We start from the raw sequence: 27,018 nt of genomic DNA, 5'->3' as shown, positions 1-27,018 counted from the left end.
CTGCTTCCCTCACAAAGGCATAGAGGCCAAGCCGACCTTACATCATTCATGCAAATTTTGGATGTCTGTCAAAAAGAGCTGGAATTCCTGCAGTTGAAGCAAGATATTAGCCACTACTGCACCAGCAAAAACCAGCATCTAATGTGCACATCCTGCTTTAGACTAACATAACTATATTGTCACCTCTGCACCTAAGGACTTGGTCTGTCACATTCAGGGAAGGTAGATGACGATACTCGGAAGGAGCAAGCTTAGCAGCTTGTGGTGCTTAGAAATGTAACAAACAAACCAGCATTTATCAGTGACTGATTTATCAGGAAAGGGTGGGAAACACAGGCAGCAGCAGAGACTGAAAACATTCATCAAAAGCACTGGCACAGCCATGCTGATGCAGGATGGCCATGGAGCCAGCACAGACCGGCATCCAGCCATGGTTGTGATGTGCTGCTTACTTCATGATATCCCATCTTCCCTCTCCACATGTTCCACCCTTTCAGCAGATTCTTCCACATGCTTTATTTTGGCATTGCTTCAAATTTAGTCCTTCGAAGCAGGAATAGTCTTATTCCTAGGCTGCTTGATGGCTGTTCAAGGTACCCCAGTACAGCCTCTGCTGAATGTATTCATACTCCTTCATACACTGGTATTTTGATCCAAAAGGACTGGCAGTTGCAAAACTGGAGATCCTTTCATACTTTGGCCATTGGCCTATCCTAATCCCCCTGACACTTTATTTGACACATATTTAATATATAGAAAACAATTGAGTATATAGGAAACCACCTCACATATATCATCTCAGTTCTGCACAAATTTCACTTTGGCAGGCAAGGCAGAAGTTGCTGGGAAGAATCTGATGAGAATGTCTCATCTTGGGCCAACCACCGTCAGGGTTAAGCCCCGGCCAGCCCTGCCAAGGAGCATGGCCAAGGAACGGGCAGCCAGGCAGGGGAGAGGGTGGGAGAGACATCGCCACCAGCGGGGCCCTTTTTGCAGGCAATTAATTAGTTTTGTCTTGCTGCTGTGAAGGAACACTTTGACTAACTGCTTTCCACGGGCTTCAGTTGAACCCATGGTCCATGCTTCACTTCATCAGGAGGAAAGAAGTGGAAGAGATTAATATTTTAAGTTTGGTTGCAAAATCCCACTGTTTTAAATACTGTCAGATACTATGGCATCAAGCTGCAAAAAATATGAGAAGAATTTTCCAGTAAGCATAGATAGACAAGATGTGTTTTTTTCCATGCCTTGAAAATACTGTCCACTTGATTTTAATTTCTGTGTACATGTACCCTGTTTACAACACTCATGTCTGTTGAATCAAAGAGAACCTACAAGCATCTCAGTAAATATGGTACTTGTTTTAACTGTTTTGTATAATAAGTGCATTTTGTGCATACTTTTTAGAGGATGACAAAGTAATAATTATATTATCTTAATAGTAATTTTTGAGAGATTATTCCTCATTTTAAAACATCCTAAATTCAACAGCTAGCACGCTAACATCAATAGCTAATCCAACCCTGAACTTTTGGATATCCTAATGCACTGATATCAGGAGATAGCACAATATGCAGGAATGAAAGAAACAGATCCCTGGGGCTGGAGATGGAAATAGCAGGCATAAAAAAACCCAAACCCCATGGAAGGATGGGCTAAGCTTTTGCCTTGCAGTCTTCAGATACAAAGTTCCATGAGAACAGAATTCAGGACTGTTGACATCACCTTTTGATTTCATAACACACACACATACCTTAAGGCTTAAGTACCTCACCTGATCCGTATTTCTAACTTATACTTGCTTTGCTGAAAGCAAAACCAGGAGGCCTCGACTCTCACAGATACATAGGTTCCCATCTCTTAGGAATTCAGCTTCTAGGGGTTTTATATCTAAATGCCTTTGAGGATCTGGGACTATCTTTTTTCCCCCTCCCTAGCAATGAGAGAACAAAAGTGAAATAATATAACAAAGAACAAGAGGAGTATTCCAAACTAATGATACTAAGAAGGTTTCAGGTTAGCCAGCCACAGGGTTGAATTTAGAGAGGTCTTTTCTCTAAAGGTAATTTACAGCTGAGCACCTGGATAAAATAGTTTGCACCTGGCACAGCTAAAGAACTTCTTTCCTAGTAAGAAAAAAAGCAAGAAGCATGGGAAAGATTTATGTAATCTTCACACTCAAAGTCAGCATCCTGGAAGAAAAAAAATCAGATAAAATATAGTGATGGCTGAGGCAGGCAGAAATGTGTAGAGCGGGGGGAAAAAAGTCAATATTAATATTAGCAAAAAAGATGTATGATATGAATAAGAGGGCTGTGCTTAATCCAGCTTGGGAACATAGAGCTGTCAAAAAGACACAAGGGATGTACTTGGCAACACCAAGGATATACAAGACAATAATGCCCACAGAGTGGGCAGCAGCATGGCAGACGTGTCTGGATGCTGCAGATGCTGTAAGGGCCGCAGGAAGGCAAGGGGATTGTGATCACTACTGCAGCAGTATTTTTACAAGCATGCACTGTTCAGAAGAGATTAAAGTGTGGGATTAACTCAAGGATCTGGTTTTTTCTTTGGGCCCACAGATCCTATTTTCAGTACATTTCCCTCCTGAACCTGCAAGGCTTCAGAGCAGGGCAAACTCTTCACGTGGAGGCTGCTTAAGGAACCCGCTTTAGCCAGCAACCTGCCGAGGAAAGGAAAGGGCAGAGTTGAAACCTCACTGGTCAAGCGAGCTGATGTGCAGCTGCAAGGCTCAGAGATGGAGGCTGCAGGCAATGTTTCAAGGTCCCTCTGTAAGGGGTGGGAAGGGGGAGAACATTTGCAACAACTCTGCTAAAGCTGCAGGTAGGTGACCCTGCATCTATTACTGCTTCCCATACCCACCCCACCAGCGCTGCCTTTGGGACAGGGTTGCAGCAGGACAGGCTGGCTGGCAGGGAGCTGTCAGGGGGCTGCCAGGCTTTTCTGTATTGCAGCTGGGAACAACTCCACTGCTCCGGTTGCATGACCATCATTCTTTTGGAGCATTTCTCCTTTTGCTGGCTTTCTGCCTGTCCCAGTGTGGAGTTCAGGATGTTGATTTTCAACTTCAAAACGCTGCTCAAGCCATTCCCAGGACTGCTGTGGGTTATGTATCTGCCAATAGATTTACTGCTGTACATCAGCAAATGCCAATGGAGGGGCCCTGGCTCCTCAGAAGACATGCTCTGCATAGCTTGCCAGTACATCCTTTCTCATTTTCTCCTTAAGGCTGTCTTCGTCTTCTATGACCAGTCACAACTCTGACTTTGATACAAACTCCTGTGCCACCAGTCGTCCTTCTCCTAACACCACCCTGATGCTGTTCCTACACTCATCTCCAGGCAGCTTTCCCTGGCTCAGCACTGCTGCTTGATGCCCAGTCTGATAAAGGACATGGCCCACTGGCATCTGTGGAAATACTTCCCTTGACTTCAGCGGGCTTTGGAAAAAGCCTGTGACAACCCTGACAAAGAGGGTCCCCAGCAGCCCATGTGAAGCCAGTGACGACAGTCCCATCACCTGAAGGGGAAAGCAGCGTGCACCCCAGAGCATTATCTGCTCTTCACTTCCCCACTGTGCCCCTTCGTACCTGGTTCTTCTGACTTGCTGTAACCAATTATGAGAGGCAGATCCAGCCTGTCCCCATGTTTGTGTGTCTGTGGTTTGTCCTGTGAACAGGAGTGTGTTGTGTGGCACTGTGTGAAACAGAAGGAAAGCTTGGGGGCAGGAGCTGTCTCCCTGGTAAAAAAAACGTGCTTTTGAGTTAGCTGCGTAGTTTAGAAAATTGATCCTAAATGTGGAAACCAGGTTTTCTTAGCAGATCCCGTGTGTGAGTGCACAGCACCTATCAGAGTGGCCTCAGGCCTAACCTATAAATATCATAAATACTAGTACTGTTATTTATATTAAATAAGCAATGGCCTATTGTTTCACAGTGAGATGTTCAGAATATTTGGCAGCGTTGGGGCTTAGGTGACATCAGTTTTGACTTTCAAAATCAAACTGCCACCTTGTGGTATGTAAGGAAGATGTCTTTAGGAAATTGCATGGATAGCAAAAATTTGGATACATAGTGGAAACTGGTCCCTTTGCCACACCAACGATTTACAGCATTTACGTATTAAATACATTTTTTACTATACTTCAGGCACACTAACAACAATTATTATGCCATGCTTTAAAAAGTCAGTCTAACTTTTTGTGATTGTTTGTCAGTGTAAAACAGAAAACCACTTCCTCATTCTTGTATGTAATTGTACTGAAACCAACAGTGCACTTGTATGAGTAGGCTTTTCAAGATTTTACCCAAATGGTGCTTACAGGAAAACACTAACTGTAAGGGATATAGGTATCTATAACTGTTTCCTTTCTCTCTTTAAAGGTCATTACTGTTTAAAAAAAAAAAATGTGAGAGTCAGAGCACGGCCACACAAAATGCTGACGGTGAGCAAGTTGTAGTGCATCATCTGGTCTGAGGTGCTGTCCCTGTGCATCATCTTGGACCATGATGGATGTAAGGTGATTTTAATCAGCTTTCTCTTTCACTGTGGGCCAAGCCATCACAAATTACTTCACCTTGCTTGTCAACCAAGAGCGAGCACAATGGATCAGCACACATGCAGTAATCTGTTACAACAGCGTGCTTGTGCATCCCAGTCTTCAAGCAGCAGACCAGCATGGAGATGTACTGGCACGATCCTTTCAGCTAGATTGAATGTTCTTGTGTCCTCCAATACTATTTATGGAAGATGATAGATGAAAAGCTAGTCCATTTCAAATCAAAATACAGCTGAGGTGAACAATTTATTGTAGACACATATCAGTGCTTTGTGCATCCATGACTTTCCAGGAATATAGTGGTATTAAAAAAAAAGGTGCAAGTAACAAGAAGCCCATAAGATCTGGAGTTCACATCTTGTCCTACTGCTCATGCCAGACAGGCATTAACACTTTTTTAAAAGCATGAAGTGGAGTCATCCACTGCTGAAAGTAACCAAGTAAGAGGGAGGCAGTCTTGTGGGAGGGAATGTAAAGGTGTGGAGAGCCTGATGCTGACTGTCAAGTAGGCCTAGAAAGACCCAGATGAGCTGCCTGGGACCTATAGTACTAGAGCAAGCTGTTTTCCTTCTCACAGTGTCTATAACAAAGTGCAATTCTCCAGGGACGTATTTTTTTATAGAGTTTTCTTCATGCAAAAGCACATAGGTAGAAGGAACTCCACTTTGCTGGGTGATTTAAATCAAGGGTGGATAGTCTTCTTCCAGCTATGGTCTCATCCAGCAGCCCAAGTGGGTGCAGGTGTGAACCACTTCTCTGTGATGCTTGGCAGCAGCTCATGCTGGCCATGTGTGGGTTGGCATCTTCACAGACTGCTGTCAATGCAGGGACAGGACTGGCAAAGACAGAAAGAAAAGGGAGGGAGGGGGAAGTGTTCAGTGGGTGATCGGGTTGTGAGGGTAAAAGTGTGAATTTAGGTGAGGGGTGGGCAGGGGAAGGAAAAGAGCCTATGGACCCATACAGCCTTCTGTGCTTGCCTGTGAGTTAATTCACATGTAAGCCCCCTTCTGTTTATGAGATCTCCCACCCCATAATGTGGCTGTACAGCTCTGAAGCCCCCTCATCTCAGCATTTCTCCTTCTTAGGAGCATGGCTTGTGACCCCTGAGCAAACTAGGAAAATTCTGCTGCTCATGGTATTATGCAGGAGACTGAGCTGGATCAACACAATGATCCCTTGGGGCTTCACTGTGAGACCTGTGTGGTGCGGGGGCTCTTGCGGAGCCCTGCTTGATGGTTGAGAGAATGAAAGCAGGACCAAGATGCTGAATGCTGTCCTGGGGAAAAGTGAGCTACCTCCCACTGGGAGACTGCTTTGGGGATTTATTTTTTTTTCTGAAATGCACTAGTTAAAAGGCATCTGCAAACACAGCATCACATCCCATTGCAGTCAATACATCAGCAATGGTGACTATGAAAAGAAATACGAGTGCTTCTCCAGCTGAGAAACAACACCCAGGACTAGTGTCCTTTAATATAAGTGTATGGCAGGACCAGAGAGTAACCATGTGGTCAATGAAGCTAATGTGTATAAAGCCTATGGACATATAACTCTTATTTTGGTGTGATTGCTAGTGCGTCTGTCCTTGCTTTCATAAAGAGTGTGGTGATATCTAAGACTGGCATTTCAATGCCTGAAATGCTCCTCATATAAATAGAACAAGCAGATCAGCATGACCAAGCGATAAAATTACCTTCTGGTCTTCAGGAACTTCAGCATACAACTGTGCTATAGGGACTTCAGTGTACCCCTCCTCACAGCACAAATACGTTTGGAAATGGATCTGGAGGAGACATATGAAGAAGGAGAGAATACAGAGAGGAAAATAACTCGAGCTGCAGCTGCAAAGTTGGTGAAAAAGGCTTTTCTCGAAGCCCTGAAGTCCAATGACTTTGAAACACTGGAAGAATTCTTGAGCCAAAAGAAAATAGACGTGGATACAGTGTTTGAAGTGGAAGATGAAAATCTGATTCTGGCATCCTACAAACAAGGTAAATGTGGCAGCATTCACCAGCCAGGAAGTAGATGGGTTTGCATGATTTGCAAGAAATTGTGGCATTTTATCACTTCTGAAGCTGCAGCATCAGCTGATTCATAGGTAGTAACATCTCTGTAGGTTCATACAACCATGGTCACTGCAGCAGGGGAGCTTATCAGCTTATCAGCTGTGCCTACCGGGCTGGGTAGAGGGCAGGCCAGAGACCAGCCCCGGCCTCCATGCCACTGATGCAGCTGCTGCAGCTGGAGGAGTTCAGAAAGAGGACATCTTTGTCATTTCCTCACAGAGAACTCGGATGCAAAGCCCAGAATAGGCACATGCACGCTAAGTGTACATTTCTTGCATGTACCCAGTCACATGTACAGACCATTTAGGAACATAAAATATTCAATGTCTTCTACTTTCATTTTACAGTAGTAGTAGAGTAAATTCTCCCTAGATCAGGAGAGCTAAGGAACTCCTGTGAACCTTGGATGCTGCTGGATGGGGGGAGATTTATTTTTCAAACTGACAGAAAGTGAGGATGTGCTGGTTCATCAAAACAGAAAAATCATCTGTAAAAACACAACTAGAAAAGACAGCTGTTTTGGAATGTAGAAACCCCAAACTAGTTCTCAGCCAGATGATGGCTGAGTTTCCAAAAACTTACAAGTTGAAGCAATGAAACAGGTTTGCTCTCTGCTAAAATCAACATACTTCATGACCTACTTGCTAACAGATTATTTGTGTATATCTAGAAAACAGTAATGATCAGCCTCTGCCAGAAGTTAATCATATGTGGAGATAAACACCTCCAGTCCCAGCAGCACAGTAAATGCACTTTCTTTTCTGTGGCATAAAGAAAGAACAACATCCCACCTCTTCTTTTCTGTGTTTACCTCTTATTTAATGATTGCCTCCTGTTCTTTTGATTTCGTGAAGGTGAGGATGATGCAGTGATGTCGTACTTCCCTTGGGGACAGTGTCTGAACTAAGCCATGGTGATGAATGTATCTTAAAACACCTTTTCTTCTGTCCTCAGCCAACTGAGATGCATTCTGGTTGTCGTTTGAGACTACAGGATTCATGCATAGATTTTTAATTGTAGATCATTTTACTGCAAGAGACCTGTCTCTTTTAGAGAAGTCTCTCCTTTCTCCAAAAACTAGAGAGGTGCACCCTATGGCCTAAATCACACCAACGTATTCACTTTGTCTGAAAGGCAGGAGTCACACTGTGAACTCCTGTGGACATTTTACTTTTATTCTGAATCCCAGATAACTACGGTATGAGAGGGGGATTTCTTTGAGGAGGAAGAGGGGAGAAAAATTAAGTCCAACCATCCCACCATTCTGAGAGCCTCAGCTTTGCCATAGCCCTAACTGATGAAGTGGAAAGGAGATGCCGTGGGTGAAAGAGTGGCTTTGCTTCCTCTCTTTCAAAGAGGCCAAGAGCTCCCAAGGACACTGACCTTGCATGCACTGTGGCTTTTTCATGTTTCTAACCAAAGAAGCAGGCAAGCTGAACCAGGCCTCCCATGGAAACCACACCTGCTTCCTGCTCAGTGCCTGATCCCTGTCCCTCTGGGCCCATGAATGTCTGTGGCCTTGGACCGAGGATGTGGGTGATGCTCTCTGAGAAGCTCTGAGCACAGCTCACCTGCAGCAGCACAGGCAAAAGAAATAAATGGTGGCCTCAGGCAGGGAAACTGTGGCTATATAAAATGATAACTTGGCTTCAAGAATGACTTTTTTGCCATTATGCATCATTTATGGCTCACATCTGGCCAGTCAGGGGGTTGAGAGAAGGTTGAACAGCTGCAGAGGAGCCTCTTGCCCTGCTTGGGCACTCAGCTGCCTCAGGGCTGCCTGCTGTTGCCATTCACAGTGTGGGTTCCTTGGGGAATGGGTTTAGTAGTCTGCAAAATTTAGTCGTAGAGTGGATGCCACCATCTGTAGACAGTTTCTCACCCCTGACATCTCACACGCTGGCAGTAATAAACAGTTATACTGGTCAGGAACAAGCCATTGCAGCCATGCCAGAGCAGGAGGTGCAGCTGCTATCATGACTGTCCATTTTATGTCTGTAAACTTTCAGTGGGAATATGGCATTTTTCAGATGCATACAAGAACTGCATTACTGGCATCTATCTCAGAATATACTTGCAATTTAACTAGGAGTGAAGAAGAACTTTAATCCAAGTTTCTCCTTGCCACCAGCACTTCTGTTTCTAGCTAGCTCTTTTCCTCTCCATCTTCTTTTTGTCTAATACAACATCCATGAATGGTGTAAAAACTGTATTGGTATGACACTAAGGTTGAAAAACCATATACAATGAGAGATTCAAAGATTAAGGTCTGAATTTATTTGACCTCATACATCTTTAGTATTTTTTTCTGTGTCTTTTACATGGTAACAGTATTCAACCAGGCATTCGTCCAAGGAGAAATAGATACATCAAACCCAGAGAGAGAGAGAGTGTTTTAGACTTCTCCTGCCCTTGTGCACATTATTGTGTTTTACTTTTTTTAAAATGAATTATTATAGTAAACACTTCTGAGAGTGTCTCTGTGCAGTCATTAAGCATGTAGTTCTATTTTGGGAACAATAATTGAAGTGTTCTTTGGTCTTACACCTGTTTGTAAATTTGAAAAAAAGGTCATTGCGAAATTTTCAGAGAAAAATCTAAACATTTTTGAGTCAAATTTCATGCTGAAGTGTCACTGCTTCTATTTGGTTCTTCAACCCAATTTACATCAGCATTCAAATTCTCAGTCCGTGCTCCTCAGGGGCAGCAGTTGGCAGGAGGTCTGTGATACAGCTGCAGCCACATTGCCAGGGGTGCAATGTGCAATGCATCCCTGGAGGTCTGAATCCAGCTCCTGACATATAAAATCCTGCAAGCTCCCCCACAAAAACAGCAGGATGAACTATCTGTTGAGTCACTGGTCTAAGCAAATGCTGCCTTCTTATTCCAATGCCACCTTTGTTCAAGTATTGGCAGGCTATAGATCCCATTTCCCCCATATTTATAAGCTGGTGGCATTTCAAATGCTCTAAGCATATTTTATTATTTAGTCAGGTCACAAGAAAAACAAAGGCTGCCATTGAAGTACTGAGGCCTGAGCAATAGGCCCTGAACCAAAGCTGACCTCTAGATGAATCTCCCAACCAAATGTTATATGAGTATGTAATAATTAGTGAAAGACGTATAATCATTACTGAAATATGTATGATCATTAGCAAAATATGTAGCTTAGATAAAATATCAACATTAGTGAAGATGAAATGTCGTAAGGATATATTTATGTTTTCTTGTTTACACCAAGAAAACAGGTACCAGGCCTTGTTTAGAAATAAGTAGTCAAAGCCACATATGACCATGGCAATCATCCTCGGAAGCTGTAAAAGCCAGAGATAAATGAGCAGAACAGGAACTCCTCAGACATGCCTGTGATCCTGGCCAGATCCAGAATGTGCCCGAGTGAGGATGGTAGTCCACCAAACGTTTTTGTGCATTTTGATATATAGATTTGTTCATTAACCTGTATAAAAGCAGGACCCTCTCACAGCAATGATGGAGACCTCACCTACAAGTGGACACACTATGTAGGACTTCCCAGCTGCCGGGAGTGGTTCTCTGACCCTTCGCTGTAACAGGGGCACCTCAGCTGAAGCACAGATCTGGTTGATGGTGAAGTATCAGGGCAATTGGTGACGTGTCTTTCTTAATGGTTATACTTAATTCTATGTAATAATGATTAGATGCATTGCCCTGCTTATTCTTTTGCTGCTTTAAACCAAAGTAAAAGTAAGCTTATCTTTTGAACTTGTCTGTGACCTTTGTGCTGGCCCCATCCACTGGCAAAACAGCCTTCAGAGTACATGGGAATTATCTCTCCAAAAGGCAGGCTATTCAGCACACATAGTAAAATTGCTTAATGAAAATGAAGTTATGCTTGAGAGAACTTTGTGTGCACTAAGCTGTAGCTGGTGAAATTACAGTAAATTAAAGCAAAACTCTAACTCTTCCTTCCCCCTCAATTATTTTCAGTAAGTGGATAGTCCAAAGAAAAGTCTTTGCCAAGGATGGTAATGCATTTTCACTCTGTACAGGGTACTGGCTACCTAGCTACAAATTAAAAATATCCTGGGCAACTGGACTGCATCTAGCTGTCATGTATGGACATCTGGAGAGTCTTTCGGTCCTGCTCAATCACAAAGCCACCATCAACTGCCGGCCCAATGGAAAAGCTGCAATCCATGTTGCGTGTGAAACAGCAAATGTTGAATGTCTCAAGATCCTTTGCAACCACGGAGCTAAGCTGAACTGCTTCTCAATGAGTGGGCAGGCACCATTGCACTTCTGTACGACACGAACCTCCATGCCTTGTGCCCAGCAGCTGGTTTGGAGAGGTAAGGTAAAGCTCTGGAGTGTCTCTCATGGCATGGCCAGAGATGGTGGGCATGGTCTTTGGTTTCTCTTAGCAGGCAACTTGTCAAAGTACACGTGTATTTGCCCCCTCCATCCACAGCTGACCCATGTCTTCATCTCAGACATCTTTTCCCCATCTCTTTCATCAGAGGAAGTTTTTCCCATTCTGATTCCTCACCAGATCTGTCCTTTCCTCTCCCTGGCCACCACCCCTTACTCCAGGGTCGTTTCCCATTTCAGTACCTCTAGCCTGCTATCCAGTCATCCCACAGCAGAAGGGCTCCTCTGAATCAGGGAATTTCTATTTATCTATTTTTTTTCTGTCTTCTTCAGGTAGGTTTACTATTGAGATGTTTTCACATAAAAGTGCAACCCTCTCCTCTTCTTTCTTGTTCAAATTTCCTTGATCTCAGTAAAATTCTTCCAACTGCTTGTTTTTTAAGACCTGCCCTTGAAAAACTGGATGCAGTTTTTCATACTGTCTCTTCATTTGTCAGCAGCCAAACTCCTGCACCCATGTAGTGATTAGGAAAAAAAAAAAAGGCTATTATATATGATTTTTTCCCCCAAAGTAACATACATTATACTGCCAGTCATCTGTAACAAATGAAGTTATGAATAGACATAATTCCTGGGTAAAGATGTGCTGTTGCACACTATTTCCTTAACATGAGGATGCTGACTCAGGACACAGTAAAAGACAGACATAAAAGGTACAGTAAAGTCAGGCAGTTCAAGACTTAAGCTGCAAACAGACAAATTCCCCTATTTATCACTGTGCCATGGCAAATACAGATGCTTTGGGGGCTAATTTTGCTACACGTGTTGTTATTGAAGTTTTTTCTTGAGATGCAGAACCCAAGTGTGCTTTATGGGCAAGGCAATCTGCAGTCCTGAATGAATAACCACATCACTTTTCTTCTGCTGGAAAGATACATATTATTTTGTTTGGTAGAAAGGAAAATAAATGCTGCCAGTTGTATCCTGCCCAAAGCAAACAGTCCTGACAGCAGGAGTTGAATTTGCTACCATGGAAAAGCTTAGAAGTCACATGTAATCTTATAAAATGTAGCATAGCATGAATGCAAATGAAAGGATGTATTTTGTAGGTTTTCTCCACCCACCCGTCAGCAACAGAATAATACTTTACAAGCCACTTTTCATCCCAAAGCACTCTATAAACTCAGATCTCCATATGAACTAAACACTGGGACTCCAAACAAAATGGGAAAGGTCTCCACCAAAATGTGGCGAGTGTGCACATTCACACAGGAGCACCACCCAACTGGTGAAGCCAGGGTTTCATTTGATGTCCCTGCACCAAGGTGTCTCAGATACATCTCCCACCTTGCCAGCTCCCCTCAGCAGTGTCACACTGGATCAGTTCAGGTAAATGCAGCTTAACCACTGTTGGTTTGGGCAACTTGCCAACCAAGCAGATCTGATCCCACATTAATTTACCACCTCCGAACTTAATTTACAGATACTTTCATGGACACGTAACACTAAACATGGCTTAATGGCATTACCACTCATGTTTTCCAGCCTAACGATAATTTCTGACTCCTCTCTCTCCTTCCCTGCCCTTACAGCTCAGTCTTACTGTAGATTTGGCCACATAAGGGCTTTTGTGAGCATGGAGAGAAAAGTGGTGGCCACGCAGCATGCACTTACTCTTACTCTTGCACGAGTGCTTTATTGGCAGTTTGCCAAGGCCCCCCAGGTTCAAGGAGCCCTTGCCCGTTACATCAGCACCAGCTCGGGAAGAAGCCCCTTGCCTCTCCTGCAGTTTTACCGTTCTGCTTTGCCCTGGGGAGTGGGCTCTTGCCAGTCTTCCCTCTTTTCTAATAAGCGGTGTTCAGCATTATGCCGACGCTCATTTGCATTTAACAGCGAATAGCGTGTACCTGGGAAGCGACAGGGCAGCGGGCGGGTCCTACCGCAGGCGGCAGGCGCTGGTTCCGCCGCCGGGACAGGGGCTGGCAGGGCCGGGCGGGGAGCGCTGGGTTCCCCCGCCGGAGCAGGGGCTGGCAGGGCCGGGCGGGGAGCGCTGGTTCCCCCGCCGGAGCAGGGGCTGGCAGGGCCGGGCGGGGAGCGCTGGTTGCCCCGCCGGAGCAGGGGCTGGCAGGGCCGGGCACGGAGCGCTGGTTCCCCCGCCGGGACAGGGGCTGGCAGGGCCGGGCGGGGAGCGCTGGGTTCCCCCGCCGGAGCAGGGGCTGGCAGGGCCGGGCGGGGAGCGCTGGTTCCCCCGCCGGAGCAGGGGCTGGCAGGGCCGGGCGGGGAGCGCTGGTTGCCCCGCCGGAGCAGGGGCTGGCAGGGCCGGGCACGGAGCGCTGGTTCCCCCGCCGGGACAGGGGCTGGCAGGGCCGGGCGGGGAGCGCTGGTTCCCCCGCCGGGACAGGGGCTGGCAGGGCCGGGCGGGGAGCGCTGGTTGCCCCGCCGGAGCAGGGGCTGGCAGGGCCGGGCGGGGAGCGCTGGTTCCCTCCCCGGGCCCCTTTTCGCTGCTCAGTAGATGGTGCTGTTGCTTCAGCTGCGGCAGACGCTCGGCGCGAACAGAGCAGCCGCATCAGCCCCCTTAGCAGCTTGAAAACAGGATCCAGACACTCAGCTGGGGACTTTGGCTATAGTTTTTTATATTATCTATAGATCTATCTTAAAATGTCCTTTCTTCCCGGCTCGCAGTTGATAAGGTGCTGCAGGAAGCGATCTCAGGGTGTAGATCTGAGTGGAACTATTCTCTGGAGTAGGAGTAGAACTCTCTTTTTTCCTCTTCTTCATTTATAGGAAAAACCATTTTACACTGAGATTTGGACCTGCATGCTGCTACAAAATACAATGTCCTGATAAGGCCTTCTGCCAGCTCAGGACCAAGCTCTTACACCTGAAGCTGGATCCAAGAACCTGAAGTTTCTAAAGGTTTCCTGGAAGCTTAAGAAATGTAGAATCCATGTCCCTAGCTATTTGCATTTCCATGTGTGTCTTTCATGACAGTTGCCCACCCTCGCCTTTTTCTTGGGTAGCAGAACTCAAGCAGAGGTGGCCAAACTAGGATTTAGTTGCCTTCATTGTTTCCCATCATCTTTCTTTGTCAGGAGCAAATGTGAACATAAAAACAAACAACCAAGATGAGGAGACTCCTCTACACACGGTTGCGCGTTTGGGTATCCCAGAGCTTGTGGCCTTTTACGTGGAACAAGGAGCACACGTTGATGCTCTCAATGCCTACATGGAGACTCCCCTGGCCTGTGCAGCCTATTGGGCCCTTCACTATAAGGATCAGATATACAGCCAAGATCACCACCTCATCTGTCGGATGCTCTTAGACTATAAAGCTGAAGTGAACGCTCGTGATGAGGATTTCAAATCACCGCTTCACAAAGCTGCCTGGAACTGTGATCATGTCCTGCTGCATATGCTGCTGGAGGCAGGAGCAGAAGCAAACGTCATGGATGTGAATGGCTGTGCACCCCTACAGTATATCATAAAAGTGACATCTGTGCGGCCAGCTGCCCAGCCTGACATCTGCTACCAGCTGCTACTGAATCATGGAGCAGCTAGGATATATCCGCTGCAATTCCACAAGGTTAAGGATGGTTTTGTGCAGAAGGGATATGGAGAGAGGTGATGTCTTGAACAGGAATGGGATGAGAGATCTGAACTTTGATGGAATCTGGATTTCCTTGAGTTTTGTAAACTACAGGTGCAGAATGCCAAAAACCTCTGAGACAACTCGTTGTAAGATTGATATCATCTAAGTGAAGTGCAATTACAGGTGCTAATGCCAGAAACCAGACCCAGGTCCCATTTTTGTTCAAAACCAGCCTGAAACCTCAAACGCTAAATGCTAGTTCAAGCCTAATTTTTCAGAACTGATTCACTTTCTCATTTCAGAAAACCTATGGTTTTGTTGAATCTGGCTCTATACAGCCTTAACTAGGTTATACAAAATGCATATTTCATTTTACCTTTACCAAAGATTGGAGATCAAGCCAGCTGATTCAGTTTATGACTTCTGACCTCTAATTTTTTTTTCAAATTTATTCAAAATGAAATGAACCTCAATAAAGTTTTGGCTCATTCCCAGAAAATATAAGAAACTAAGGGGAAATGTGGGGTGAGAGCTCAGACTTGATTAAAAAAGAAAAAAAAAAAAAAAGGCAGGATTCTTCCCAAAGAATTTCTAAAGGTCTGCAAAGTCCAAGGCACCCACAGAAGTAGCTGACAGACTTCCTATATCAAGCAACTAAGTAAGCTTGCTGTAGTCAAGACTAAGTCTTTTGATCCAGTGCCCTAAGGAACATTCTGCAGCTCCTCCACTATATATGTAAAGTTTTAACAAGCCAAGCAACCAGAAGGCTTTGAATAAAATGTGAAACCTCTGGCTTGTGCCCTTTTCAGCCCAGGAGGTCTGGCCCTGTCTGTAACAGAGCAACACTTAGTCTCCTAGAGCATGTTTGAGAGCCAGGTCTGGGGTCTCTTCTTCCTGCCTCCACCTTTCTCCTCTTGCATGGAGCAAATCTCCTTTCCAAACCATCATTTGCCACATGTAAAATATGTAGAGTGATATTTATCCCAGAGGCATGTCCTACAGGTTTGTTTGTAAAAGCCTGTCTACTGTGTGGGACAAAAATGTACCTTGTACAGTGTGAGTGCAAAGAAGTGTTGTTCCCTGACTGTGACAACAGACTCTGTTTTTTTGCCTACTGAGCTAAAGTTACCAGGCAGAGCAGTTGTTTCAGGGGCCTCGTGTGGCTTGGAAGCCTTACATCTGAGCTGTGTTATCTCCCAGTCATCTTTTAAATTTTCCCGTAACAATGCTTTTTTTATTCATATGATGGGATTTTTTTCTGTATCTGTGCTGCATGACCTGGAGCAAGGACTTTGTGCATGGCTTTGCCTGGTGTTGAGTCACTCAGCTCAGCTATAAACAAGTTCTTTCCAGATTTGTGTGAAAAAGCCCACCCCTTTAGCAAGCCACATTGCTCTGAAGATCTAAACCAGTGCTTCTGTATGATGTTAACTGGGGTATGCCCAGCTCCACTGGGGCCAAGCCTGGGGTTTCTTGCTGTACTTGCACTGAGTGGTAAGATGGCGCTTCTGTCTTTTGCATCTCCGACCTTAACCTCTCGTGATTTTTGGGCTGTGTTTGTCTCAGTATGCACAGTGCTGAGCATCCAGGCAGGCCCCAGCTTCTTGGTGGTCCTCATGGTCTCTATGTGTCCTGCCTGCAGGTGCTACAAGCCTGTCATTCCCATCCCAGAGCTGTGGAGGTTGTTGTCAATAGCTACGAACACATCAAATCAACATCGAAGTGGAAAGCAGCCATACCTGATGATGTCTTTGAGGTAAGCTCTTAATGACTTGTAACTGAGTAAAATCTGAGCTCATTCTCTGATTATTTGCATTCTCCATATCCAGCCGCAGAAAAGTGATAGTGCTTTTGAAAGAGAAGAACATCTGTGAGGATTTGGGACTTTTCCATTTCATATCACTCACTGACAAAAGACACATTTTTTGAGAAATTTTCATAGAATTATAGTATCATCTAAGTTGGAAAAGAGATCAGGTTAGTCAAGCAGGACCTGCCTTTCATAAACCCATGCTGATTGGGCCTGATCGCTTGGTTGTCTTGTATGTGCTGCGTGATGGCACTCAAGATGATCTGCTCCATGACCTTCCCTGGCACCGAGGTGGGAATGACAGGCCTATAATTCCCTGGATCCTCCTTTTGGCCCTTCTTGTAGATGGGCATCATATTCGCCAACTTCCAGTCAACTGGGACCTCCCCAGTTAGCCAGGATTGCTGATAAATAAGGGAAAGTGGCTTGGTGAGCACCTCTGCCAGCTCCTTCAGTACTCTTGGGTGGATCCCATCTGGCCCCATAGACTTGTGTGTGTCTAAGTAGTGTAGCAAGTCACTAATCATTTCTCCTTTGATTACTGGGGCTTCAGTTTGCTCCCCGTCCCTGTATTCCAGCTCAGGGGGCTGGGTACCCTGAACACGACTGTTCTTACTATTGAAGACTGAGGCAAAGAAGGCATGAAGTACCTCAGCCTTTCCCTCATCCTTTCTTACTATGCTTCCCCCCCAATATCCAATGAAGAATGGAGATTCTCCTTAGTCCCTCCTTTTGTTGCTAATTTATTTATAGAAATATTTTTTGTTGTCTTTTATGGCAGCAGGCAGATTAAGTTCTAGTTGGGCTTTGTTTTCATTGCAACATTATGCTTTGGAGCACCCCCTGTCAGGGATGCTGCAGGAGCTCAGCTGTCCCTGTACTCAGCAAGTGCAAAGATTCTGGCTGGGAGTGGTGTTTCTTCAGATCTCTCAATGTGTATGTTTATATTTTTTTAAGTCAGCAAATATTTAAAAATACTGTGTTACATGTGTGTGACTATATATCTTTAAGTTGTGCTGCATGGGTTGGGTTTCTGTGAGTAGGACTGCTTAGCTATGAATACAAGGGAGAATTTAAATGAAAAATAAGAGGTCAAAGAAGAAAAGATGTTGTCAAAACTACATGCTTTGACATAATTATCCCCTTACTTCAGAAATCTGCATAGTACAAATACTCCAGTTTAAAACTATTTTTTAATTAATAGTAGGCTTTTTCAAATCAGTGCTGAAGTTAAGTGCAGCAACATCTGCTGTGCATTATCACTGATGTTTAGGGAACCCCATCTATATTGTAATGCATAGTTATATAGTGAGGAGAACTGTGAGAATGTTTTTTCAGACCAGCTTTGTTCAACAAGAAATTAAAAGAAACCATTTAGGGTGAACACAAAATTAAATGTTGAAGGTCTTTTTTTCACCTGAATATAACAAGAATAAGAATAAGAATAAGAAGTATAATAGAAACTCTGCCGAGCTAAGAGTGTGATTAGAAAGGCAATAACTCATTCTTTTTCTCAAAAAAAAAAATTTAATCTGAAATAGTGAAACATACTTATCTGGAAAAATCTACAGTTGCTCTATTTCTTTGTTGAGATTGTCATTTTTTGTTGTCAAAGCTATTTGCCAAATTTGACATGAAATTGAAGAAAATTTTTTTGTTGACACAAATCTGTACTTTTCAATACATAAAATGTATCTGAAAAAAGGTGTAACCAGATCTGTCAAGTAGGAAGAATATAAAGTAAGGTCAAGTCACATGTAGTCACATGTATTTACCATTTGCTTCTTTTATTTCAACATCCTTGTTATGCATCTGCAATTTTCTTCTCATGGGGATGCAATTTCATTTATTCCACAAGGCCACTAGGGCGCTGAGTAAGACCAAAGGTACTTTCACCATTCACAGCCCCAGCGAACTCCCCGGTCCCACCAGCATCATGCTGCCTCACAGCCCTGTGGGCAGGTTTAGGGGATTAACTCCTCCTGCACTGGCTCTGAGCTGTCTGCAGAGTCTGGCCAGGTCAGGACTGTCACCACACAAGTCAGCAGAGGAACCCCCACCTCAAACTAATGGATATAAGACATACCAAGCCTAAAGACTTCATCGTGGTCTTTAACTTAAATATCTGAGGCAAGCCTAAGAAATTTGTACAGGTGTTTGCCTACCCAAGTCCATGCTGCTGGGTGTGCCTCCGAGGGACGGAGTCCTGTCTGTGCTTTGCCCCTTTTTCTGCCAAGGGCTGCATGTGGGCAGGGGAAAGGGAGAGCAGACAAGCAGCCTTATAGCCCTAAAACAGACTTGTGTTTTGTTTTGTTTTTTTTCAGCGGCACCAGGATTTCTATGACTCTTTGTTCGCTGTGTGCAGCAATTCACCACGGTCACTCATGCATTTATGCAGATGTGCCATTCGGGCAATATTGTCAGACAGGTGCCACCGAGGAGTCCCATTGCTCTCCATCCCACCATCCATGAAGAAGTACTTGCTGCTGGAACCAGAAGGGATCATCTACTGAGCTGCAGCAGCGCTGGCGATGCCGTCTCCCTTCCCGAATCCACACGCCTCTGCGGGGTGCTGGAGATCCAGGCACAACCCTAAGGCAGCCCTTCACTTTTGTACAGTCACATGCCAGCCTGAAGTCGAGCTGGGATTTCCTGGCTCTCCTTGGAGCTGTTGTCTTTTCCTGAACAGAGAGATCGCAGCTGCAGGCTGTGGGTGGCACTGAGGGAGGCAGAGCTGGAAAGGTTCTCCCCCCCAAACAAACGCAGGGGTGCACACTTCCATGTTTTGTTCAGCCTAGCTTAAACGATGCTTCTGCTGCCTTTGGATTTTATTCTGCTGCCTGCTAGATAACACTAGATTCAGTTTGAACAAACTTTGCTACTGTTTCACTGTAATTTTCTTCAGCTGTTATTTTGGGAGTAAAAGAAAGGATACTGTCAAAAAACAGGACATTCATTAGAGTCAGAGAAATTCTTTCCCAGAAAGAAATGGGCGAACTGCTTTGAATCATGAGCACAGACAGGATTTCAGTAGTTTCTGTATTTTCCCGTGGGTTGACTCTCAATTCAATGTTAGTTCACTATTCACTACACCTGTCTGTATCTTATAAAGCTTTGTCATAATAATATCCCTTTTAATTGTAAGAATTTTTTTTATTATCAACCATAGTCTGTGAACAGGATTGAAATCTGTAGCACTGAAATTTCTGTATGTCGATATTCATGCCTGGGTAGCTTTTAGCAGATGCTGTCTCTGTTTGCACTCTCATTGTTACCAAAGGTAAATTCATATTCTGGTGTCAAGAAGTGCAGGTAAAATGGACTTGCCCCTGCAACCTGCACAACTGGGCTTATACCCATCCATACATCCCTCCAGATGGTGTTGGACAGGATCTGGAAGGAATATGAACTGGTCTCTTTCTTGCCTATAAAAGGAACCTATCCTGCTAACATGCATTATATACCTTGTTTTTTGACAGCTGAGCGCAAGTGAGAGGAATCTCACCCTAACCAAAAGGTGTTTCCAAGACGAAGACTTGTTGGCTGTGCTGTTACAGACCTGCCTGTCCCCATGATTTGCAGGCCCTCTGCTTTTGGACCTGCTGGTGCTGGTATCCCTGCTTGCAGGAAACCTTTACGCCTGATGAAGCTAGTGTGTCCAGTTCAGGAGGATGAAATGCAGAGCAGAGGCAGTTCACACACCAAGTATCCCACAGCAAGTGCACATGTGTGATCTGGCCTACAGATAGAACCCATTTGTGTTCCCTTTTTTTCTTGAATGCAATCCATCTGGGCCGTTCCCATTTCTTTTTAGACCCTGACAATTCTGGGCTCTGTTAAAAGGGCAGCAAGACATGCCCACCATTGGGAGCCAGTCACTCCTGACTTCTCATTGCATCTCTGACCGTGAAGCTGTCAGTCCTTATCATTATTATTATTATTATTAATCTCTTTGCGAGAAAGCCCATAGCACATTAAGCTCTTCCCAGCCGGACTGAAGCAGCCAGGCTGTGCAGTGTCTCTTTGTCTTGCAAAGTGGCAATAACAGCACTTGAAGACACATGCAGGTTATTTAGTATTATAAATCACTTTGCTCTCTTTTCATCTCAGTTTTTGGGAACCAAAGCCTGTACGCAGTGTTAGGAGAGAATCCAATTAATGGGTCTGTTTATGTTTAGATAGACAGGAACGCAGATTGCTGTTTAACAGTTTCCAGTTCCCGTGGAGAATTTCAAAGATGGCACAGACCATGTGAAAGTGCTTTCTCATATGAATGAGGTTGCAATGTAAGTTCCCATACCTTACTAAACTTATGAAAGATTTCTATAGAGTTGCAGGGCTATCTCTGTCAGAGACACTACAGTACTTTACAGGGAAGAATGATCAGGATTTGGGGCAGGTTGTCTAGAGAAAAATCCACTTGAAGCAGTTCCAGGTCGATGGGAACCACTGAATTCTGCACTGAGGAAAACCAGTGAATTTGGAAGGATGAAAAAAGCTTGGGTTATCTAATCCCACTGCTTTTCTAGAATATGTACCTACGTAAATCAGGCACGAGGAAGAGGGTTTGCAAACTGGCTAAGGCAAGAAAATGTTTGTTGTTTTCTGAACAATCTGACAATGGGGCAAGCTGGGTAGTCCAGAAGAGACAGATGGAGGTAGCTGATTTTATTTGGAACACATCCTTGTGCTGCCTGCTTCTGGAAGTGAAATCGTGCATCTGGAAGAGGGAGGTTTAAGGCAGAACAATAGCAGTGTTTTCTGACCTGTCGTAGTCAGGACTCTCTTGCTGAGAGAGAAGAAAAAAGCCTGTCACCAGTGCTCCTAAATTCCCTCTGATCCTCCCCTTCTGCACTGAACATGCTTAATTTTTATTCTGTGGGCACCCAGCCTCACTTCCAAGCTTTGTACCAAGCAGGTGCCAGATTATAGCCATTGTGGTATCTGACAGGGAGCACAGTGGGATCAGGCTGATTATAGTCATAGGAATTTGCAAGCTGTTAAAAACACTGGAGAACATTCCTATCACAGGGAAAAAAAAAAAAAAAAAAAAAAGACCTGATTAATTACTTCTGTTGTTAGCATTAGAAAGACCAACAGTAAGCAAACCGTATTATTTGTTACTTTTTATCATCTATTTCTTTTTTTTTTCGCATGCACTGGATAGAGTTGCTCATGTGAGGCGTGGGGGTACCTGACAATAAGCTCATCATTTACTAAATGTAGAGCATGCACAGTCTTATTATTCTGACTTAGTGAAGATGCCTTGAAATTGCATATTGTCATATAACTCCTGATCATGCTTTTATATTTTCAAGGCTGCAACAGATCGGATGGCTGCAGGTGGAAATAATGCAAAACCCAAACTGTCACCCCTACACTGCAAGTTTGAACCTAGTCAAGACCTAAAATGACAGAAAAGTGTTTTCCAGGTTGTCTGTTGTCTTCTTTGAAATGAGTTGCTTTTTGCCATTTGGCATCTTAGACAAGATGTAGCCATATCTAAGACATTTCCACTACATTTCACAGCCTATTAGAATATTTTAAACCCAGATGCGCACAAAGAACAAACTGTCCTTTCCCATTGGCAAGCCTTCCCACAGCTCCCTTAATGACTTCTCAGTGGACAACAATCAAATTACATTTTTTGGTCCCTGTGCTTTTCAAAAGATACATATGAAGGGATGTTCTTAAATCACGTAATTGTTGACAAAAGAAGTTATCCCATCTATGAACACAGAGACACTCTGCATGTTTTTGTGGGCCAGTGCAGAGCCATAATTTAGCTGCTCATGGAAATATGGACATCGTCTTTGTAAAGTGCTCTTGCAATAATTTTAAACCTACCCCCTGGTGTATGGTTGGATCCAGCTTGACTCCAAACTCCACTGATTTCTCCATGGAGAGTACGTAGGTGAAAATGAAGTCAGAGTTAATCTAACAGTGTTCAGGAATGTGTTTTCCTTCAAAACCTTTAAATATCTATTCATATTTGGTCAGCCTTTAACACAAGGACAACGTGCCCAGAACAGTGTGGCTGGTTCAGCTCTCTAATGCTGTTGTTTATCCTGATGGTCTAATGCCAAGAAGAGGAACCAGAGACTGCAAAGTAGAAACTCGGGACATTGGAAAAGGCAGCAGTAAATCTTGACCAGCTCCTGCTCAGTCTTCAGCCAATATGTCCTTAAAATCTTCTTCATCCATCCTTGAGAGAGGCTAGTTTTACAGTGCTGCTGGCAGCAGGAGAGTAAGGATATATTCTCAACTGCATTCTACTGTGCACAGTGATATCAAGATCATATGGGTTGCATGAGGCTTAGGGATGTGTTAAGTAGGTCTTCTCTCTGCAAAGGCAGCTTTGGATGACTATCTGCATATCAGTTGGTCCTAGAGCATGAAACATGTTTTGTTAAAGTGCTCATTACTGGTACTTTAAGACAGTACTCAAGAGTCAATGTCACCAACCCCTACTCCAGAAATAAGCTACATGATGAGATCTTATTGATAAATGGCAGCAATACTCAGCCTTGGGACCTTCAGCACAAGGGGTGCTGGTTCCACATCCCTCCTCCTCTAATATTGAACTGCACTAAGAGGAGTGTGGGCTATGAAGACAAAAAGCTCAAAGCCCAAACCAGAAACCTAGGACCTTGGGGCTACCTGGCCTAGGCAGGCAGGACCTCCATGTTGGTCTGCTCTCGTCATTTGAAAAACCATCATAGGAAGGGGATGGGTTGCCTGTGGACTTTTTAATGCTCTTTCATGGTGTTGTCACTAGGGCTGCGTGGAGGATGATGATGAGGCTGTATGTATCATCTTGAAAGGTTGGGACCAAAACTCCTGAGTATACAAAAGCACAATGGGGCTGAAATATCCATTTTAATTCTGGCAGCTCCACATGCATCTGTGCGCACATCAGCATGTGTTCACATGGGCGTGTGTGAAGGAACTTGCAGAGAAACCCCAGTCAAAAATCTTTGCTCTGGTTTCAGAGTTTTTCAGCCCAAAACAGAGTATCAGAGCTGGAAACAACCAACTCCCATAAGCACTCTGGAGTAAATGAAATTTTACTTACGCAAAACCACTTACTATCTTGAAAAACTATTTATCTTCTTTCCATGGGGCAATATCTTACAGCCTATGCACCAGTTTTGACAGAATGAAATTAACTGCTGTGATCATGAATTTATATAAATCTCCCAGACCGAGCAAGACTGCTATTTTCATAAAATGTCAAGAACACAAATTTTAGGGTTTAGGGGGAAAGGTCTGGTCTGCCATGGAAGGTGGCAGCTTTTCTTTTAGCTGTAAGCACTGCTGAATCAATTAAAATGATCACAGAGGCTTGACTCATTCGTATTTGAGGAACGTCCTTTGAAAACGCACTAGTGCTTTTGGCAGCAGATTTTCCCCATGGGACAAGTACCTTTAAATTAAACATATAAGAGTTCAGACTCTAAGATTGGAAGGAAGATTGAAACAGTCTGGAGTGGCCTATGCTATTATATACCTTTATTAAACTCTGCAAAGCCAAAAAGGCATGTCAGCTTTTCAGTGCGATGGAAGGTTTGCAGGGCTCTTGAAGGGCTGCTGCTGCTTTTCTGAAACACTGCAAGATATAGATGGGTCCGACACAGCAATATTTCCATTTACTTTCAGGACATAGCAGTAGAATTTCCCTGTACTCCCTAGGGTTTGCTATTCTACTAAATGACAGTGCAGAACATGCTATTAGCAGAGATGCCAAAGCCTAGCTAGTGTCTGACACCTTAACCTCTTCAAGAATTATATTAAAGTAGTGGAAAGATCTACCACAGTCTCTATTTGTAGAACGGCAGGGACCTCTGGTACAGCAGACGAGTGGGTCAGAAAAGATTGCTATATACAGCAACTGTCAGATGAAATCAGTCGGCTGCTGAGAAATTTGTTTCTGACTATTTCTCCAAATGCATCTTAAGCTTTGTAAGACACAAAGTGGAAAGGTGACTGTGGATATTATGCATTCCAATGACCTGTTTGATTTAAAAACACAGTTAACATTTTATCAGCACCTAGCAGCTGTGTATTGCCCTTTACCTTGCACAGGTACCCTATGAAGTGCTGCTAAATTACGAATAAGGTGTTTCAAACAAGGACAGTAGGGCACATGAGTATTTTTACACCATTGATGAACCATTAAGTTCTGTTCTTGCAAGCTGGGGCTCACTAGGGATATGGGTATCAGCCTTTTGCATTGTGCCAGAATGACTCCACATTTTAACCTTATAACAGTGCAATTGACATGGCTGCTTAGGCTATTTGTACTGCAATTAGCACTACGTTAGATTATGTCAATATTAGCTGTCAGTGAGGAGTTGCACTGCCTGCATATAGCCATAAGCTTGCTGGCTATTTGTGGCAGAAAAGAGGGTTGAATCAAAAAAAAACTTTGGTCAAGAATAGGAATCTATACCTAACCCTCATAACCCTAAAAATACCACTAGTTGATCAGGGACTAAGAATAAATAATTGCTAAAACCTGAGGAAAAAGGCACAGGAACAAAAGAGTAGCCATACTCAGAGAAAGTCTATTTTATAATAATGAGCTGTAAAGGAGGGGACAGAACCGTGCGCCCTATAAACACAGGGGCGCTGGCTCACGCAGCACAAAATCGCAGGCATCGCTGAAGGGCAGGGCAATGCCCGGCTGGTTGCAAGCGCACAGAATGGTGGAGAGCACAGGTGAAGAGACAGCCCTGCAGTCAGGGCAGAGCCAGTTCATGACAAAAAGCCATGTATGTATTTTGATATCCATGCAGAGTAAAATTGACCCTAGAAACTCAATTGCATGGAAGTCCATTGACTTACATCTACCTCCCAAAGTTGAGCCAACCCGTTGGTGAGTCTCTCCTGCCGTTTCCAGGTTCACTGCTGGAGAAAAGGTGCATGGCTGCCCTGAATTCAAGGGCACGCTGTCTGCTTGTGCCTGTGGCAAGCACCTCTGGGTGCCAGCATCTCTGAACTAAACCTGAGCCCGTTTCTCCCATAGCCCAGCCTTTCTTTCTTCCTTTCTTCTTTTTTCCCTTCCCTTCCCACCTTACAGTGTTTTTTGGTAGCTTTTGTTTGGGATAATTTTTTTTATACAGTGAAGTGAGTTTGTCCCAGTTAAAAACAATCTGAAATGAGTTGCACAAGGCACCTGTACACACAGGATAAGACATGGATGAAGTCAAACTCCTCTCAACTAAAGGAGCTGCAACCAGCTGGAAATAAAAGAAGTAATATATTTTTATATATAACTTTTATCTTTTATGTGTCGATACAGTGACAGTGTAATTTGCAGTTGGATAGAGTTTCTCCCTTTCCTTTTGATTCTCTCCCCTGTTCACGGGTGGTGTGGGGGGAGTGAGCAAGCAGCTATCATGGTTATATTGCAACCTTGGGTTAAATCGCGACAGGTCCTCTTCATTTTCAGGTGATCTGGGTGCAGTGGTGAGACTGGCACTAAGCGGCTCCACACAGGCAGGAGCAAACTGCAAGCAGTGCCTGCAACAGACTCCAACGTGGGCTTGGACTTTGACACTGCTCCTTCCAGCAGCCGTGACAGGGAGGGAGAGCAGTGGCGTGACCAGCCCAGGTGGCTGACTCAACAAAAATGTGTTTTTAAGCTCCTAGTGCAGGGAACACATTGTCCCTGTGGGTTCCCTGCCTCTTGCCCAGGGTGCTGCCAGAACAACACTGATAGGCACTGCTGCTTCCCATGGCCCAGCCCCAACCAGAGGCGGCCATGCTGTATACTTAGCAAAAGTTTGTCCCTAAAACAAACAAACAAACAAAACATCACAAGAAAAGAGGGAAAAAAAAAAGGGGGGGGATGGAAAGATGTAATAGTAAACAGAATAAAAGACCCAGCGGCTAGCAAGAGAAAAGCAGGAAAAGCAGTCACACATTTCCTGAAGGGTATTTTTAAAGTTTATAACCGTTCACTTCTTATTTACAGCACCGTTTTGTGTCCTTTTATCTAGCATGAGCTGCCAGTCTGCCCTCTGCTTAAACCAAGCGTTCACATCCAAGTGTCTGGAGCTCTACTGACTATGGGAGGCAAGCTTTGCCTTTTTAGGCTCCCAGCCCCAAACAGCTGGAATAATCTTCAGCTGTATAGAAGCAGGTTCTCACATTGTTCAGGGTTTGGACATTCCTAATCCTTTTTCAAAAAAAGCCTCAACTGTGTGAAATGAGCACAAGCTGTGGCTGGTCACTGTTGTGTGCCATTAGAGAGTCATGTCCTTCTGTCTTCAGGTGTGGGCAGAGCCCCTTTATCCCAGCCGAACTCTTGGTGGCTGGGGACACAAGGACAAACTGCCCGCTTTGCTGAATGGGGACACAGTTGACTCAGAGACAATGTCATCTCTGTGCCCAGACTTCCGCAGTGTGGACCTGGTCTCACCGGGCTTGAACAGGAAGGATGAGAGGTGACCTTCCTCTCGTCTGGGACAACTGGAGCTCAGGGTTTTCCAGTATAAGGGTTGCACTGCATTGGATAAGGGGGATGGGGTTGAAGCAAGAGCTGTCAGACGGTTCAGTACTTTTAAATTGGCCACATGTGCATATACACATTTCTGTTCAATGTATCTTGAATGTCCAAATGT

The 27,018-nt window shown here is 44.4% G+C and overlaps 1 protein-coding gene across 2 annotated transcripts; it reads left to right on the top strand.

Annotated features, from left to right (window-relative positions):
- Window positions 1–6,265: 6,265 nt before the first annotated feature.
- On the top strand, window positions 6,266–24,659 carry ASB4 (ankyrin repeat and SOCS box containing 4). Of its 2 annotated transcripts, XR_014183184.1 has the most exons (6): window positions 6,266–6,569; window positions 10,673–10,972; window positions 14,084–14,574; window positions 16,223–16,336; window positions 18,715–20,676; window positions 21,709–24,659. XR_014183184.1 is itself a non-coding variant. In XM_082043952.1 (5 exons), the coding sequence occupies exons 1-5, from the start codon at window positions 6,356–6,358 to the stop codon at window positions 18,901–18,903; spliced, it is 1,308 nt and encodes a 435-aa protein (XP_081900078.1). In that variant the 5' UTR covers window positions 6,334–6,355; the 3' UTR covers window positions 18,904–24,659. The 2 variants fall into 2 exon arrangements, 1 of the variants encoding a protein (XP_081900078.1); XM_082043952.1 differs by having other exon boundaries at window positions 6,334–6,569; window positions 18,715–24,659.
- The last annotated feature ends 2,359 nt before the right edge of the window (window positions 24,660–27,018 follow it).

This window comes from Streptopelia decaocto (assembly GCF_964273445.1).
Source record: "Streptopelia decaocto genome assembly, chromosome: 2".
NCBI lineage: Eukaryota > Metazoa > Chordata > Aves > Columbiformes > Columbidae > Streptopelia > Streptopelia decaocto.
The sequence above is the reverse complement of the archived record's forward strand: the minus strand, read 5'-3'. Positions and strand labels throughout refer to the sequence as shown.

Coding starts and splice junctions, on each gene's coding strand:
- ASB4 (XM_082043952.1), top strand. CDS start 6,356: ATGGATCTGGAGGAGACATATGAAGAAGGAGAGAATACAGAGAGGAAA. Junction 10,973..14,083: donor CCAGCAGCTGGTTTGGAGAG/GTAAGGTAAAGC, acceptor TTTCTTTGTCAG/GAGCAAATGTGAACATAAAA. Junction 16,337..18,714: donor TACCTGATGATGTCTTTGAG/GTAAGCTCTTAA, acceptor GTTTTTTTTCAG/CGGCACCAGGATTTCTATGA.